Source organism: Akebia trifoliata, chromosome 4 (assembly GCF_017979445.1).
Source record: "Akebia trifoliata isolate Shusen 1 chromosome 4, ASM1797944v1, whole genome shotgun sequence".
NCBI lineage: Eukaryota > Viridiplantae > Streptophyta > Magnoliopsida > Ranunculales > Lardizabalaceae > Akebia > Akebia trifoliata.
The window spans coordinates 12,139,310-12,155,587 of NC_141378.1; the positions used below are offsets into that span (position 1 = coordinate 12,139,310).

Below are 16,278 nucleotides of genomic sequence, written 5' to 3' on the forward strand. Positions count from 1 at the left end.
AAACATTGCACTAGCAATTGAACCTAATTACGATAACAAAGGTTCGGAGAATTTTGTACTATTTTGCAGACAACACTTTACAATAACGAGCAAAATTGAAGAATATGATTTGTTTCAACAAACCCTAAAGTTTTATAATAAGACTTCAATGTCTGATTAATAATTTTTATCATAAATCAATTTTGAATTTATGATACTTTGAAAAACAAAATTATTAGTTTTAAAAAAAGAACAGAGAGACACTTGAGTACATTTTAAGTTGTTTCTATAAAAAGAAATGTAAAAATGATAATAGAGGGTCCTCTATAAAAGTAAACTATTTTCCCAAATTATAAAAAGAGTGATGTAGACATGCCACTCTATGTTTTGGTCAAATATTAGATATATCTTCCTTTTTCAAATTTGATGAAATGCTCCTCCTTACGTCTTCTATGAAAACTTGAATGTAAATGACCTAAATACCATTATCTTAAACCTCTAGCTAACAACCCTATACTGTATCTCAAAAATCATTCATCTTCAACCCTTAGGGTAAAGTTTTCTACTTCAAATCTGGATAATAATAATAATAAATTATTTTTAAAGAAGTACAAATATCAATTTTTGGGATATAAAATCAAGATTTTATGGGAGAAATTGAAGATGGCGAAATGAAATGAGATTGAATAAGTTTATATTTTGAAGATAAAATTTTTGACAGAGGTTGAAGATAAGGGTATTTAAGTCATTTTATGTTAATCACCAGGACAAAAGGAAGGTTGGAAACCAGGGTATCTCAAATATTAACCAAAAAATGAAGAAGGGATGTCTAAATCATACCCATAAGTATGGTCATGGGCACATAATGTGGGAGCAATTCTAATAAAAAGTGGTTATAATGTACACATTGGCTGCAAGGATATTACTTTTAAGAGTCATGCGAGAGTGACCCTCAAGCTGTTACCTCATATTGCACTTCTTGTCGTGAAAGTGGATAAGAATCATAAATGCTTTTTCACTTATATCTCGATGAAAAGAATTTATTATTCCCATATACTTTCACGTCAAGAAGTGTCATATGAGGTTCCAACCTGAGGTCACCTCAACATTATTCTATTTTCAAATTATTAAAAAATATTTTTTTTATATTATTATATAAAATCCGTTTATCAAAAAAAAATTATTTTTATTTTCAACTTCTGTTTAACTCAACTTTCTTTGCAAATCATAACATACCACCATGCACCGTAGTTGATCTCTTATTTTCATTCTATTATGTAGTGATGCAATAAAATTAAGAATATATCTCTTTAGGATCGTAACACATTTGTATAAAATAACTGAGTCATACTCAAACTTCATTTGCATCGTATTTGTTGTAGGCCTAATTACTAAATCCAAATTGATCCAATCGGAGAGATCATCAGACAGAAGTGGATATGTAAATAACATGTTCTTATTTATTATTATTATTATTTAATAATAACAAGCTGTTACATTCAAGTGAAATGCATAGTCATACCAATATACACTAAAATACAAATTTATAATTTTTTTTTTTTTTATATACAGAAATTCCCTTAGAACAAGAAGTAACCTCAAAGGAGAGTGTGCACTTAGTATACCATATGTTATCCCTGCTCCATGTATTCCACAATGACTTTCTTTCCTGCAAAAAAATTGCAAATCTCACATCAGCAATAAATAAATTATAATCAAAGCTTAGCACAACTAATAGTTGCATCACTCATTTCAGTCATGGTTTAATTTTGGGAAAATTAATTTTTTTAAAAAAAGTTTATGTATTTTGCCAAAATTACTGAACCAACAATTTTTTTATTATTTATATTTATGAAAATGGTCATATAATTATGTTTTTAACAAAAACAGTTACTTAGAAAAATGTGTCTGTAATATCAGAAACCATTGTTGTAAAACATAATATAACTATGAAATCCAGTAACCATATTTGTAAAAAGAACATATTTCACAAAACTGGGCATATGGTCACTTTTGTAAATCTTATAAAATAATACTTGGTTCAATAATTTTTGTAAAATACTACGCCATTTTTTCATAAAACATCTTTAAAGTTTGAACCATCTCGGAATGGTCTCAGCTAAAATATTTTGGTTTTGGCTGAGATGAACGAAATATTAATCCTAAAGCATTGCCTTCGAAACGAGATTTAGGATGCAATATGGATATAAAATGTACAGAAAAAACAAAGAAGTTCAAACTTAAAAACGTCAAATAAACAGAATATTAGAAACACAAGATTTTACGTATAAAAAGCCTAGGATGCAAAAGCTACTTCAAGATAGTTTTCAAAAAAAAAAAAAAAAGGAAGAACAATTGCAATGTCGGACTTACAGAGATTATTATTTGATGAGAATGCATCTAATAGGTGATCCATCAGCACGAGGCAACCTTAGAGGAAGGCAATGAACAGAATATATTCCCGAGTCGATGTCATCCAGTTTCAGGCCTTCAACAAGAATGATTTCCTGAACAATTTCAGCAGGATTATCATTTGTAGTTTTTGCGAGATAGCAAAATGATTCCATATATGAGTACCTTAAACAAGGAAAAAACATCACATATTTGAATTAGAAAATTGCACGACAAACTTCACCAAATAAAGGGTATCATCAATGAAAAATGATTTTCTAACTAGAAAGTCTTCACTCAGTCAATACTCTGCTGACGAGTTAGTAACCGATTTTTGCAATCTAATAGAAGTTTTCAATCATATAGTTTACGTGATTTCCTAATTAAGAGAAGTGATATTCTCCATTATGTCTCCTAAGTATTCCTATGATGGTTGAAATTAGGAGACCAAGACATTATATAAAGTGGAGGCCTTCCCCCTCTCTAATACAATTGACCTTGGGACTCCCATCACTTCTCTTGTACAAGGAGTTGGGGGTAGAGCGCCACATCTCTAGTGATTCATCTTGCAGGATTGAAGATCAATAGAAGTTCATTATTCAAGTGCGCTGGAATCTAAAGTTTTGGAATCAATAACATAAAAAGGAATTATATTATTTATACATTCATAGCCTCTATTCTTCATATCTAAATCATGTAGATATCAATGTGTTTTGATTATTTGATTGATTGTAGAAGGCTCTAGATCCACTATAATTGGGTTGAAAAACCCAATAATTGGTATCAAAGCGTTGTTAAGCCTCTACTTATTCAATCAAATTTGAGATTTGAATGTTTAAAAATTAATGTTCTTGTTTAAACAATGAGGGATTTTCATCAAAACCTTGTTTCCTCCTTCGATTTTGATGCCCATTGTCGCTGATCGCCGGCCATGTGTTCGGCCAGATTTCTTGTCAACATCAGCCAGGCCAAAGACTTTGGCACTGCCATTTCCCAAACATGTAGTTGTTGCGTTTCATGTACGTGTGATGCTAGGATTTAGTTACGAACCCCATCACTGAGAAGAAAGGATTTAATGGGCCTAAAGCCTAACCCAAAAACCCCAAGGAACCCAGCCCCACTTGCTGCATCGGTTTACCCACGTTGACCTTGGTCAATAAACCAAGACAAAACCAAAATCCTTGTATGAAGGAGACCTTGGTCAATGTAACTGGACTATATTGAATAGACCCCACCTTCTATCAATGCATTATGGGTTTCAAGAACCAATTCATTTAGTAAAATTGAATCAGATCAGACCTGACCAGTTTGGATTGGATCTTGACCCAACTTATTGACTCTGTTTGGCCAAGTCAAACCAAATCAATCGGCTTCCTAGGCTTGTTGATCGAGGTTGCACTCTTGATTGGATGAAATCATTGCTAGGCCTCTCGGACCCGACATAGATGGGACAATCGGGGCACATCGTGTGGTGTCTAAACAACCATATACTGACAAAGGAGTTGCCCCAACTCACTTAGGCACAATACATAAAAGAGTACATTACACTAGGTGTTTATACTCTTGGAAGTTGCACCTTGGGGATAAGTTTGCCTTGAGCTATATTAGGGAGATACCTTGAGTGCTACACAGGTGCTATGCAACGAGGGGATAGGTATGCGACAAGCCTGTCACATTTCCATTAATGTAATTTCACAATAGTTTCCCATTTCGAGTCCTAGCTCTTTCCCTAGTTCACATAATCCTAAATGGAAATGCTAGAGGTTGTATATATTTAAGAATGTAACTTTCTTTAATCTTCAATAAATTTTGTACAAAAAATACATAAACAAATAAACTAAGAACTGATCTCCAAATTAAAAGGTCAGAAGCTCTGATCCTAATAGCTCACAACATTGATGTTTTCCCCAACAATGAAAGAGAAAACAAAGACAATTAGAAGAATGATTTCAATAAATATGGATGAAGCACCAAGTATAAGTGAATCAAAAGCATATCAAAATTCATTGGAGGAAAAGTTCCATACCCTGTCTTTGAGAAATACACGATGACCGGGAATCAAATCATCATAAGCAGCAACAGATAAGTAATCGATTCCTACATGTCACAACAAACAAACATGTTGAAAACATAGCATATTTGAATGGTCATATATAGTTTATATTTCGAAAAATATAAGTTGGAGAACTAATACCTAAATTAAAAAATAACACTAAAAATATTTGAAAATGTAAACAAGCATTCAAATCCATGGAAAGTGCACGACTATAGCCTTGAGGTAAATCAAGACTATAGCCTCATGCATATAATACAGGGGCTATCTGAAAAAGAAAATAATGTTTTTTTTTTGTTGCTTCTACCCCTAAAAGAGCTTAACAAGTTAGATTATATGCATCGTTTTCCTGTTATTTGAATGAAATCTCAAATCCAAGGATTCAAGCCCTAGTTTCCATCATTTGGACGAATTTGAGATTGTAAGCTCATTTCTCACCAGAATTCAATTGTGACTTCCCAGAGGTTTCTTGCATAAAAATTTATCAAATACAAACAATAAATCAAATCTTTGGAGGTTTAACTGTATGGGAGTGGAGATGGGCTTTTGAACTAGAAGATACTGTTGTTATTTGTTAAGTTGTTACTTGTTTAGCTTAAAATCAATTTGAGTATATGAAGGAGTTGTTGAAAATGCGCCAAAATCATCACAAGGGAATCAGGAAGATCAACTGAAAAAACTTGTAGGATAGCAATTAAGCTCAATTGTTCCTCAAATTGTGGATTTTGATGTTATTCGAAGGTTTAAAAAAATCATTTTTATATGTATTTTCATGTTTTTTTTCACACATTTAAGCAACTTCAGTATTAGAAATATGTAACGACTATGGAAGCACAGATCTTTAATGCATTCAAACAAGTTGTATTTGTTATCTTTTGGATTTGTACAGAATGAAAACTAAAACTTTGAGGAAAACTCATTTTCTTTCTCAACCCTAAACAATCAATGTGAATGGATTGTAGGTTGATTCGGCTATGGAAATACAACGTAATTGAATTTTGTTTACTTGAGTTACATTATCCTCACAAGTATTTGTAAATTGTCTTTCAGATTCACAATTTATCATGTACTTGCCAGTGCATCGGCCTTTATTCATTACACATTTGTTTCACCAAATGGTTGTTTATTCATATATTATAAGCATTTTCATCATGCTTGTTCTTTCATTTCTTATGGTATCATGTGTACTTTTCCCCCATGTTTGTCTATATTTCTCCTTTTTTTTTATAAGCTTTTATCTATACTTCTCCAAACTTCTCTAAATTTGTGAACTTCTACACCAAAAAAAAAAATTGATAGGTAAATGCTTGATTAGTGGTTAGCATTAGAAGTATGGGTTCAAGAGGGTTTGAACCTAGGATGTGGAACAACTCTCCACACGTCTTACCACTTAGCTAAGTGGCACTTCCTAAACTTTTACAAATTGTCTGCATGTAGAATTAAACTTCTTCAAATTATTCCAATTTATAGTTGAGCAAAGTTAGGGAAAAGTTGAAGTTTAACCAAGGTAGTTATGGAAATAAATCAACATCATTTCCATGGCTAGTAAGCATTGTGATGATAGAAATTATATGAAGTTACGTCACTTCAATGTCATAGCAAGAACTAATATGGTCATGCAGTGAATCTTGTAAATGTGGAGCACATCTTTTACTTTGGTGAAATGCGGGGCTAATCAGACCCCACCCACCATTTTAGATCATGCAAATGTTTTTCACCGGGAAAGAATAATATTTCTTACCAACAAGCTTGATGTCAGTGTTCTCTACCAACCATTTTGCGCCATCCTTCGTAAAGCCAACAAAGCTGGTGTCAATGTCACTTTTCCACATAAGCCTCCTGAGATGGAAAAAGTTTATCTGAATGAAATTAAGCTCTTTTACACCATGATAACCCAGTATTAATTCAACTCATCATTGAAGAGGATATAATATTTATAGTGAATTACTGATCAAAAAAATATTTAATTTTATCGTGAATGGTTCAAGAGTTCTTGAACTCAAGAAAAGAGAATTATGATTAGAAGGACAAAAAAATAATAGATTTACCTTGGAATCACCCCAATAATTTTCATGGAAATACCAAGTTGAACGCACCAACATTCAAACAAGAAACCACACAATTCTACAAATTTTATTCCAAAAGTTCTCATAAAATAATAAAGATGTGTTCAAATATTTAAAAAAATATCCTAAAGAGAAAAAGGACTTAAGCCCTAAACATAAAGATAAATTAAAAAAAATACTCCAATTTTTGTAACTTCATCTCTCCTACAATTTCAACCCTTATAAACTTAATAAAAGAACATACTAAAATTATCAAACTACCCACAAACATTATACTAAGACCATGGGCTGATAAAACATGAAAATAAGCCTAAAAAACATAAAAATTCAAAATTCAAAACAAAAAATTAAATAAACATAAAATCTATTCTTCAAGCATGAAGTCCCCATCAATTTCACAAGATCAGTCACTCCTATAAGCAAATGCATTTCAAATACATGACCCATCAGAGTCCCTCCCCAACTTAAAGAAGAAGGCATTTGCAATTTTATGTTGTTCCGTTTGTAGTAGTTTAAGCTTTCCCCCCTTATGAAGTGCATACTGCTTTTTAATGCTACTCAATGTGTAGAAGTAACACTTAATAAGATTGGCCATAAACACAATTACTAATAAGAAAAAACAAAGAATCGGAAACATAGTATCTAGATCAACAGAGAAAAATACGCAACTAGGCCATTTGAAGGTATGCTCATTAACAGAGGATATGGCCCTGGATAGAATAGAAGTGGCTAATAGGATTCACATTTATACCAGAAAAACATGTCCATGTTTCTTTTCATTGTGAAAAAGAGAATTATTGCATATTGTTTCTCAAAAACTTAAATAGAGAATCCTTTTATCCTGTCCTTGCATGAAGACTGTTAAAGGTCCTTTATGATCATCTTTAAAATGTTTACCATTTAACAGAAAGCTAATTTCTAATGCTGAAAAGAAATACTTCTCAACAGCAATAGTTCCCATATACCTATAGTTTTCCAATAGTACATTGCATCAAATGGTTTTATAGTAAGAGAAGTTCCACTGCTACAATATCATTAAACAGTGATCTTATTCATCCAGTTAGAAACATGCCTGCTTCCCCCAACTGAATCTTCCCTTCCAAATAAGTAGGAAAACTACTTTAACTAGTGCTCAATATTAAAAAATAAGTGCGTCAACTAATTATAAAATTTCTAAAAAAACATAAAATTATGGTATTTATAATCAGCCATTAAGAATGTAACCACTTAACCCAAATTTTCAAACTGATTACTCAAAAGATTATATCATAAAAGGGCACAGAGAAGCCCCAAAAGAAAGTGGATGAAGATAGTCAAAGCAGACATGAACTCACTTTCAATAACAAAATACTTGGCACTGAACAAAGTGGAACATAAATTCACTAGCAGACCCAAATCTTTGGGATAAGGCCTTGTTGTTGTTATTGTATTACTCAAAACAAGTATTATATTCCATGTTTCTCAATTTCCAGTTATAATTGCAGGAGCTTGGCCCATGGTGAAGGAAAGATAGCAAAAAAAAAAAAAAAGAAAAAGAAGAAGAGGACCTTATCCCAAAGATTTGGGGTAGTCTAAACAAATCATTTTCTACCATTCCACTCTATCCAAAGTCTAGTCAAAGTCATAGATATGATTAACATAAAATACCTGTCAGTGTTTAGTGTTCTGAAAAGCACGCGACGTACTCCTTTGGGAATATCCAAGGATTTCATTACGTCAGCTGCAAGAAGAAGAAATTCTTATCAACTAATTTATTCCATGATTACAGTTGGTGTAGATGAAAATTCAGAAGTTAAATTTGTGTGGCTTTAGTTGCTTTCTATCCATTCAAAACTTCCAGTATTTTCACAAAAACAACTAAAGGGGCAATATTTTTCTAGATTCCAATTGTTCTTCCATAATCGACAAATAAAAATGATAGTTAACTTCTGAACAACATTGTTGCACACAATATAATACTATTTCCATTTTTTGTGCCATAGCTTACCAATATTCTGACTAGGTTGATAATGCAACTTTTTGAACTAATATTTTTAAACTAACATCATGTAATAAATATAACAGCAAATATTTACTAATTAATAATGCGAATGATTGAACACATTTCAAATTATGTTTCTGAATGCATTATACTGATTAGAAGATGTAGTTGTGTGCGTAGATGCACTTTAAGTTCCTAACCAGTACCTCATTTACCTTCCTAAATTAATCCAAAACACAAACTATGGGTATATGCAATTACTATAACGGATAATAGTATCACTGCATTTAATAGTTTGGATCAATGATTTCATATGCAGAAGCATGAGGTGAGGCACTCAGCTGGCCAACACTAAAGTGTGAGGCATAAACCTCCCATTAGAAAATTGGGAAGAGAAAAAAAAAAGGTAGCCACCACATAGTACCAAATTTCAAGTTTCAAATCCACACAATCGAATTGCAAGTTTTAATCCCCCTATACTTATAATAATATTTCAGAAAGAAATAAATATTTATATCTGTCATATTTACTAAATATTATTTTTTAAATAACTTTCTCTATACAATACAAAATAATACGAAAGTTATTTATGAATCAAATAAATTCCAGCAATTATCTTTACATAGATTATTACTTTATATTCGAATATATTTCTAAATGCTACCAATTGTTTTTTGTGCCAACAACAACAAAAATAGAAGAAATGACAAGAAATAACAAGAATAAGAAGAGAAGGACCAAAAATAAAAATACAATTAACATATAGTTAAGAACATTAAATTAATGTGAGGTGTACACCTCAATCACACATCATACTGGAGCACACCCTGGGGCATTCATTAGGCCGAATGGCATGACTAAGAACTCATATGCGCCATACCGGGTAGAACACATAGTCTTTGGCACCTTTTGGGTGCTCTTGGTCTGAGGCGTATGCCTCATTTGTTTCTTCTCTGCACTTCAAAGGGTTTTTAATGTGCATCATCCTGAGCAGGTGCACCTCAAACTAAAGCAAAGGCCTATGGGTGCCTCTTGGTAGGAGGCATATATACCTCAAATGTTTTTATGTTTCTTCCTTACACCTCAGGGCATTTTTAATGAGCATCATCTTGATGCTTGTCTCAAGGAGGAAGCCTCAATACTCCTTTGAAGCCAGATAGGTTTGGATGCCAATTATAATCTAGGGAAGTTGAGTTTCTTAGTCCGAAGTTAAAAAGTTGGGACAGGTACCATGTCGGTAAGTTTGTGTGTGGAAACACCACGTACCTGGGATCAAAACCCCACATTCACACTTAAACCTATCAAAAAGTTTTGTTGGGAAAAGAAACCTATTGAGGAAGAGGAGATCTTGATTCCATAAAAAAGTTGGTTGATTAATGGTTTCATGGCTGAATGGTTTTCCTTTCTGTTTCAAATCTTCTTGGGATATTATTGGTAGTGAATTTATAAAGGTGGTCAAGAATTTTCAGGATCACGAGTCCCTTGACTATTGTTTGAACAATACTTTTGCAGCCCTTATCCAAAAGAAGAAAGAGACAGAAAACATTTCCAATTTTAGGCCTATTAGTAGTAGAGTGTGTGTACGAAATAACTATTAGAGGACTTGGTGTCTAAAATTTGAGTGGTCCTCCCTTTTGTTATCTCTATTGAGCAAGGTGCCTTCATCAATAATAGATAGAATCTGTATCAGGCTTAAGTAGCTAACGAGTGTGTACACCCTACAATCAAAATTGGGAGTCTAGGGTTTGCTTGCAAGACTGGTATGGCGAACGCTTACCACCATCTGAGTTGGAGCTTTTTTTTAAATTATTTTCATTGATGAGGGGGTTTTAGCAACAAATAGACATTGATGAGTAAATGGAAAATCTAGGAACCACCCTTTTTTAAATTATAATTTGGCTAAAAAGATTTGGAGACTATTTTTTGCAGGAGTTCAAGATATTTTGGACTATGTCGGCCTCGGTTTTTTTATTTACATAGTTCGTAAACTATGACATTGACATATCACAGACACTTGCTTTGGAGGTCCCTTCCCTTTGTAGCTTTCTAATGCACTTGGAAGGAAACAAATAGGAGAACATTTGAAGGGGAAGTTGCAGGGATTTGCGTTATTGTCCTTTCCATTATAACCTTATATTTTAGTGGTCATAGATTATCAGAGTTTAGAGGGTCGCATTATAAGGATTTTGTGTTCAAATGGGATTTGATTATTAATGGGCAATGGGTAGTTTGTGTTTGTTCTTCTTTTTTCATGTATTCTATCCGTGGTAGGTCATCAAGACCACTTCGAGTTGCTTCTTGTAATTTTCTGCTGGTTTTCTAATAATATTGTCATACCTATCAAACAATATTGTTGACCATCAATAGCAAAAATTATAGTAATCCACACCTATATGATATGCAATTGTTTGGTATTCATTAATGAGAAAATGCAGCGATATCGACATTAAGGGTTTTGTTAATACGTGCCCTAAGGGCACACGTTTAGGAGCATTAAATACACCTTGGAAATTGAATTTCCTACCAAAAATGACCTCAAAAGATTTTTTTTATACCAGAAATACCCTCAAATGCATATTTCCAAGGTATATTTAATGCACCTTTAGGGCACACATCAACAAGACCCCAACATTAATGTCATATAACGTATTAGAGACCATGATTCCATGCGTGTTGATAATGTACTACTATATGGACAAAATTATGGCATGGAGAATTCTTTGTAGGGGATGTGTACAATCATATAAGAGTGGAATTCTCAATTCAAGGAATTTGTAGAAAGGAAAGCTAAAAGAATAAATAAATGCATACAAAGAGGTTCGTTTGAAATAGAATTTACCAGTTATGTTCTTATCCCTTGGAACATCTACCATCAATGCAAGACCTATCAAAAGCACGAGAGAACAAGGCATAAATAGTTTTAATAAGTGTTTAAAGGCAAAAATACAATTGCACTCATATGTTAATTTATGAAAATCACCAATGATATCAAATTAAGGCAAAAATATGTTTGATAATTGCATAATGATAATGCTAATTGGGAAAGCACTAAGAAGGAAAGCAGATGGCAACGTCAATATAAAACAAACTACAAGAACTTACTCAGGAAAACATCAAGAAGAATAAGATTTTATCTAAGTTAGTATGACTATTGTCTATTCTTAGATTGAAATTTTAGATCTGAAAGAATCTGATTATGTAATGAGATTTCCTCTTCAAGTTGAGACAATGGGATCAAGTTTTCCATTTGAGGCTTCAATTGATTTGACTTACAAAGTGGTGTGCTTGGTGTTTTAGAAATTATAGGACATTTTTTGTCAGAGTTTAAATAATAATCAAGTTGAACTCAATACATTTAATTTGTTGATTGAAAAGCTAATACAAACGATTGCTTCTTCTTCTTTTTGAATAAGTATAATTGTGAGGACCGGGTTTGTATCCCCAAAGGATTGCTCTCGTCAACATAAATTACCTAAATCTTTGAAGAAGCATAACCTACCTAATGTAGCCATGAACACAAAGTGGACCACCATATTATAGTACATCAGAGAAGATGCACCAGCGTAAGAGGTTTAAAGATGGTTACTATTTACAGTAAATTGTATGTTTCACTATTTAAATTATGATTTCTTGCTTATTATTTTAGTAAATCATTAGTTTATTATTCCTAGTACATCACAGTTTACTATATTTGAATTTGGTTCAAACGTAACTAGAAGATATTTGAAAGAATTTCAATAGTTTAGAGAAGTGCCTAATTTCTAGATTGGTTGATTTGTAGTTCATTCAGTTTTTGGAGATAGTTGATTTGTGTTTTCAAAAGATAAAGACATTTTTCGGACGGACAACAGGGGAGTATGCGTAAGGAAGTTGATAAATTTGGGTGCAAGGAGAGTTTTCTCAAATTCGGGGATGAAAACGTTGGTTTGCAGGAAAAAAAAGTGCATGCACAAATTGAAGTGATAGACCTAGCGAGTTTTGCAAAACCAACCAAGTTTTGAAAACACACGCACACATAGATACACAAATGCACCAATTGAAATGATAGACCTAGCGAGTTTTGCAAAACCAACCAAGTTTTGAACACACGCATGCATAGATACACAAATGCACCAATTGAAGTGATCGACCAGGCGAGTTTTGCAAAACCAACCGAGTTTTGCAAAACCAACTGAGTTTTGAACACACACAAATCAAAGAGTTTCTAGTACAAATTATGGCTCAAATTTGCCAAAGTTGGCTAGAGGATTGGCCAAATCAAGGAGTCCAATTAATATTTGGAAATCGTTCAACCCAAAAGAATTTTTAACTACTCGGTAGGGTCAATTAGGATCGATTGAGCTTTAAACCATGATTTACACACCATGGACTTTAAAAATAAAATATAAATAATGAAGAATTTAAATTTTATGAATGTGCATCTATTAATACAGGTTATAATTTACAAAACACTTAAATATAAATATACTAGAGTTTGCCCGTGCCATCCTCTTTTGGGGTGAAAAGGGTAAAAGAGGAAAGATAGTAAAGCTAGAGTGGTATTATTGAAAGGGGGGGGAGGAAAGACAATAAAGGTTAAGGGGAGAGAAGGAAAAACAATATAGTGGGGTTGTGTGGACCCTACTCCTTTGTCTCAATCTTTATACCCCACAAAACTTTAATAGAGTGGGGTCCACCGTTATGTTTTATTATATAGACTATAGTTTGGTCATACCAACATCCACTTTGGGGTTAAAGGGGTAAAAGAGGAAAGATAGTAAAGTTAAAGGGATACATATTATTGAAAAAGGTGGGAAGGAGAGGAAAGACATTATAGTTTAAGGGGGAAGAGGAGAAGGCAATGAAGTGGGGTTGTGTGGACCCCACTTCTTTCTCTCAATCTTTATAACCCACAAAACTGTAGCAGAGTGGGGTCCACCGTTGTGTTTTATTATATACATATTTACGAAATTTATTTAAATCCATTTAAAATAGTTTGACTCATCCGAGACAAGGACAAATTATTTTGAACAGCCATGTTACATACACCTCACTAACAAAGTAACAATATGTCCCAATTAAAAAGATTCGTGACTTATACACACAACTCAATATCTATATAATAAACTACAATAGTGGAATCCACTCCCTTTGTTCTCCACAAAAAAGGGGTTAAGATTTAATCTCGCTATGAATCTTGAGGACAACTTTAAACTTTATTGTCTCTCCTCTTCTTTTCATTTCCAAGACTGCTCTTCCAGCTTTATTGCATTTCCTCTTTTTCTAAGAGTACCAGTCCAACTTTATTGTCATTCATCTATTAATCATTTTTCCAATATACCATCCAACTTTACTGCCTTTCCTCTTTTACCCTCTTAATCTCAAAGAAGATGCTCAGGTCAACTAATATATTAATATATATTTTTATTTGAATAATAATAAGATACTCCATTACAAGATCACATTTCTATTTGGATAATATAAATATTTAAACAATTAAAACAAAATTACTTTAGTCAAAAAGAAAAAATCAGGTAGACTTCATAGAGTTCTATTAACCCGACCAATATTTCCAAAATATCAGATAAGTCATATGGTACAATTTGACCAATATGTTTGTAATATTGGGAAGGTCATATGGTAAGATTCAATGCGAAGGTGATTAATATTAAAAACGATCGAGTTGACTCACCGACTTTAGAGCACTAACAGTAGAATTAGGATCCAATACGGTGTTCCATTCGTATAAAATAGGATAGGTGTTTGCATGACACGCTATAGTTGGTGTTTAAAACACCGCGGACTCCTAACGAGCCGTTCACGCTGCCCAATGCATTTGTTTCCTAATCAAATTATACCACGTAGGCACCATTCCTATCGATAGAAACAGGACACCATATGGGATCTCGACTCCTAAAGTATGTCCCAATTTAAAAAGAGAGTTGCTATTGCCCCCCACCAACTTTTGCTACTGCCACACCAATTGTATGCAATTCTTTTATGATTTATATAGGAATTGGTGAGGTATTAGCAAAAGTTGGTGTGGCAATAGTAGCTCTCTTTAAAAAAAATCCTGAATTTCCTTTATAGAACCAGGAATACTGGGGAAACGGATCCTCTATAGCACAAGGTTACTGTACCATCCTGTACCACAGATCCAACGGATGAGAGAGAGTTATCTTGAACAATAAATAAAATAAATAAAAGTTTTGCTACAGGAAATAAGTGTATGGCTGATGTGGCGCTCTTTCAACCGTTGGATCTTTGCTACAGGGTGCTAAAGAGTGCTTCAAGAACAGTGCGTAATTTCATCAAACACTTGAAGTGTGAAAAAGAAAAAAAAAATTACCATTGAGGACATCAAGATCGAGGCTATCGACATCAAAACCAGCATCGTAGTAGTGATCAAAGATGTGGCCAGGTGCATCGACATGGGTTCCTGTATGGGTAATCATCTTCAACAAAGATATGTTAGCGAGAGATCCGTTCTTCATACTTTCATGGAGCCATAGAATCTGACCCACCCCGCCAACTGAACCCGGAAACGGCAAATCTTCTCTGTACTGATGGGTTATGTCAAAGATCCTTCTCCCTCCGTACACTTCTCTCCTCAGGGGTGCCAACTCATCATGGAACTGAGTCGACCCACACGAATCGAAGTCGTCTCCGTAAGCCGAGGGATAAGCTTTGTTTGATGGAGAAGAGGCGAGAACGAGAGAGAAAGTGGTGCACGTTAGCAGAATTGCAGAGGAAACGGTGCATAGTAGCAGAAATAAGGGAGAGTTCATCATCATCGTGGTTTCTAAGGTGATTTGACGATCGGAGAGTGATGAATTAAGGTTTTTTTTATTTTATGTTCTGGGATGTCGATGTTTGCTTAGAACTTCCGCTACTGAGAAAGTGGTGTACGTTAGCAGAATTGCAGAGGAGGACGGTGCATAGTACAGAATTAAGGGATGAGTTCTTCTCCATCGTGGTTTTGCCGATTGGAGAGTGATGGATCAAGGGTTTTGTTTTCTATCGCTTGTTCAGGTTTGCTTGGAACTTCTGATAGTGTAGGAATCTAGCTGCTAATAAGTATTTTATTATTTTAGGATTTTTTTATTTTATTAATTTAGAAAATTTTATTAAATTAGAGTTTAATATTTGTACATTGAAGTCAAAATCCTTCTCTTCTATGTAATGGAGGATGTAAAATATTTTCTTTAAACAATCAATAAAAATTAATTAATTAATTTGAAAAAAATTCCTCTTTGAAGTGGATCAAAATTGTCCATAGAATTTATGATCCTATCATTGGCTATTGAGAAAGCATTAGTAGAATTGCAAATGCATAGTAGTAGAATTAAAGGAGAGTTCTTCCTCATCCTGATTTCCATGGTGATTTGATGATTGGACCGAATTGATTAAAAAATACTTTTTTTTTCTTTTTTTAATAAGAAGTTAATTTTTTATTATCATTATAATTATTAGGATTCTATTAAATCTATCTGAGAAGACTCAATAGAATCTAACAGTGTGTAGAGGTAGAAATCTATCCAAATCTCTATTAGAGAATTCAATAACAATAATAATGATCATTTGAGAGTAATTCGCAGTGTCTAAAAACAATGACACTGGTTTTATTATATAGAGCAACTCTTATCTTTGTTACAACTATAGTAACAATTAACCAACTTATTTAAGATGTAACTATCCTCTTAGTCAATGTGTCATCTTGATTAGTGTCAATATTAGATACTGAACTATCAAATTAAACTTCATTTTATTTTTTATTTTTTATTTTCATTTTTTGGGTTGTCAAGATTTCTTAACAACCCCTAAATCAA

At 33.2% G+C, this 16,278-nt stretch overlaps 1 protein-coding gene across 2 annotated transcripts; it reads right to left on the reverse strand.

Moving 5' to 3' along the window:
- Positions 1 to 1,419: 1,419 nt before the first annotated feature.
- LOC147403824 (cyclase-like protein 2) lies at positions 1,420 to 15,522 on the reverse strand. Of its 2 annotated transcripts, XM_086439566.1 has the most exons (7): positions 14,799 to 15,521; positions 11,310 to 11,354; positions 8,137 to 8,209; positions 6,165 to 6,262; positions 4,397 to 4,467; positions 2,353 to 2,486; positions 1,420 to 1,648 (listed from the first exon to the last, which is right to left on the reverse strand). In XM_086439566.1, the coding sequence occupies exons 1-6, from the start codon at positions 15,241 to 15,243 to the stop codon at positions 2,361 to 2,363; spliced, it is 858 nt and encodes a 285-aa protein (XP_086295692.1). In that variant the 5' UTR covers positions 15,244 to 15,521; the 3' UTR covers positions 1,420 to 1,648; positions 2,353 to 2,360. The 2 variants fall into 2 exon arrangements, with proteins under 2 accessions (XP_086295692.1, XP_086295693.1); XM_086439567.1 differs by lacking the exon at positions 1,420 to 1,648 and having other exon boundaries at positions 2,479 to 2,556; positions 14,799 to 15,522.
- Positions 15,523 to 16,278: the final 756 nt, after the last annotated feature.

What these genes read in the sequence shown, in the direction of transcription:
- LOC147403824 (XM_086439566.1), bottom strand. Translation starts at nt 15,243, where the DNA reads ATGATGATGAACTCTCCCTTATTTCTGCTACTATGCACCGTTTCCTCT. An exon ending in AAGGGATAAGAACATAACTG is followed by an intron (nt 8,210 to 11,309) that starts GTAAATTCTATT and finishes TTCTTCTTGCAG; the next exon opens with CTGACGTAATGAAATCCTTG. An exon ending in AGAACACTAAACACTGACAG is followed by an intron (nt 6,263 to 8,136) that starts GTATTTTATGTT and finishes TTTCCATCTCAG; the next exon opens with GAGGCTTATGTGGAAAAGTG.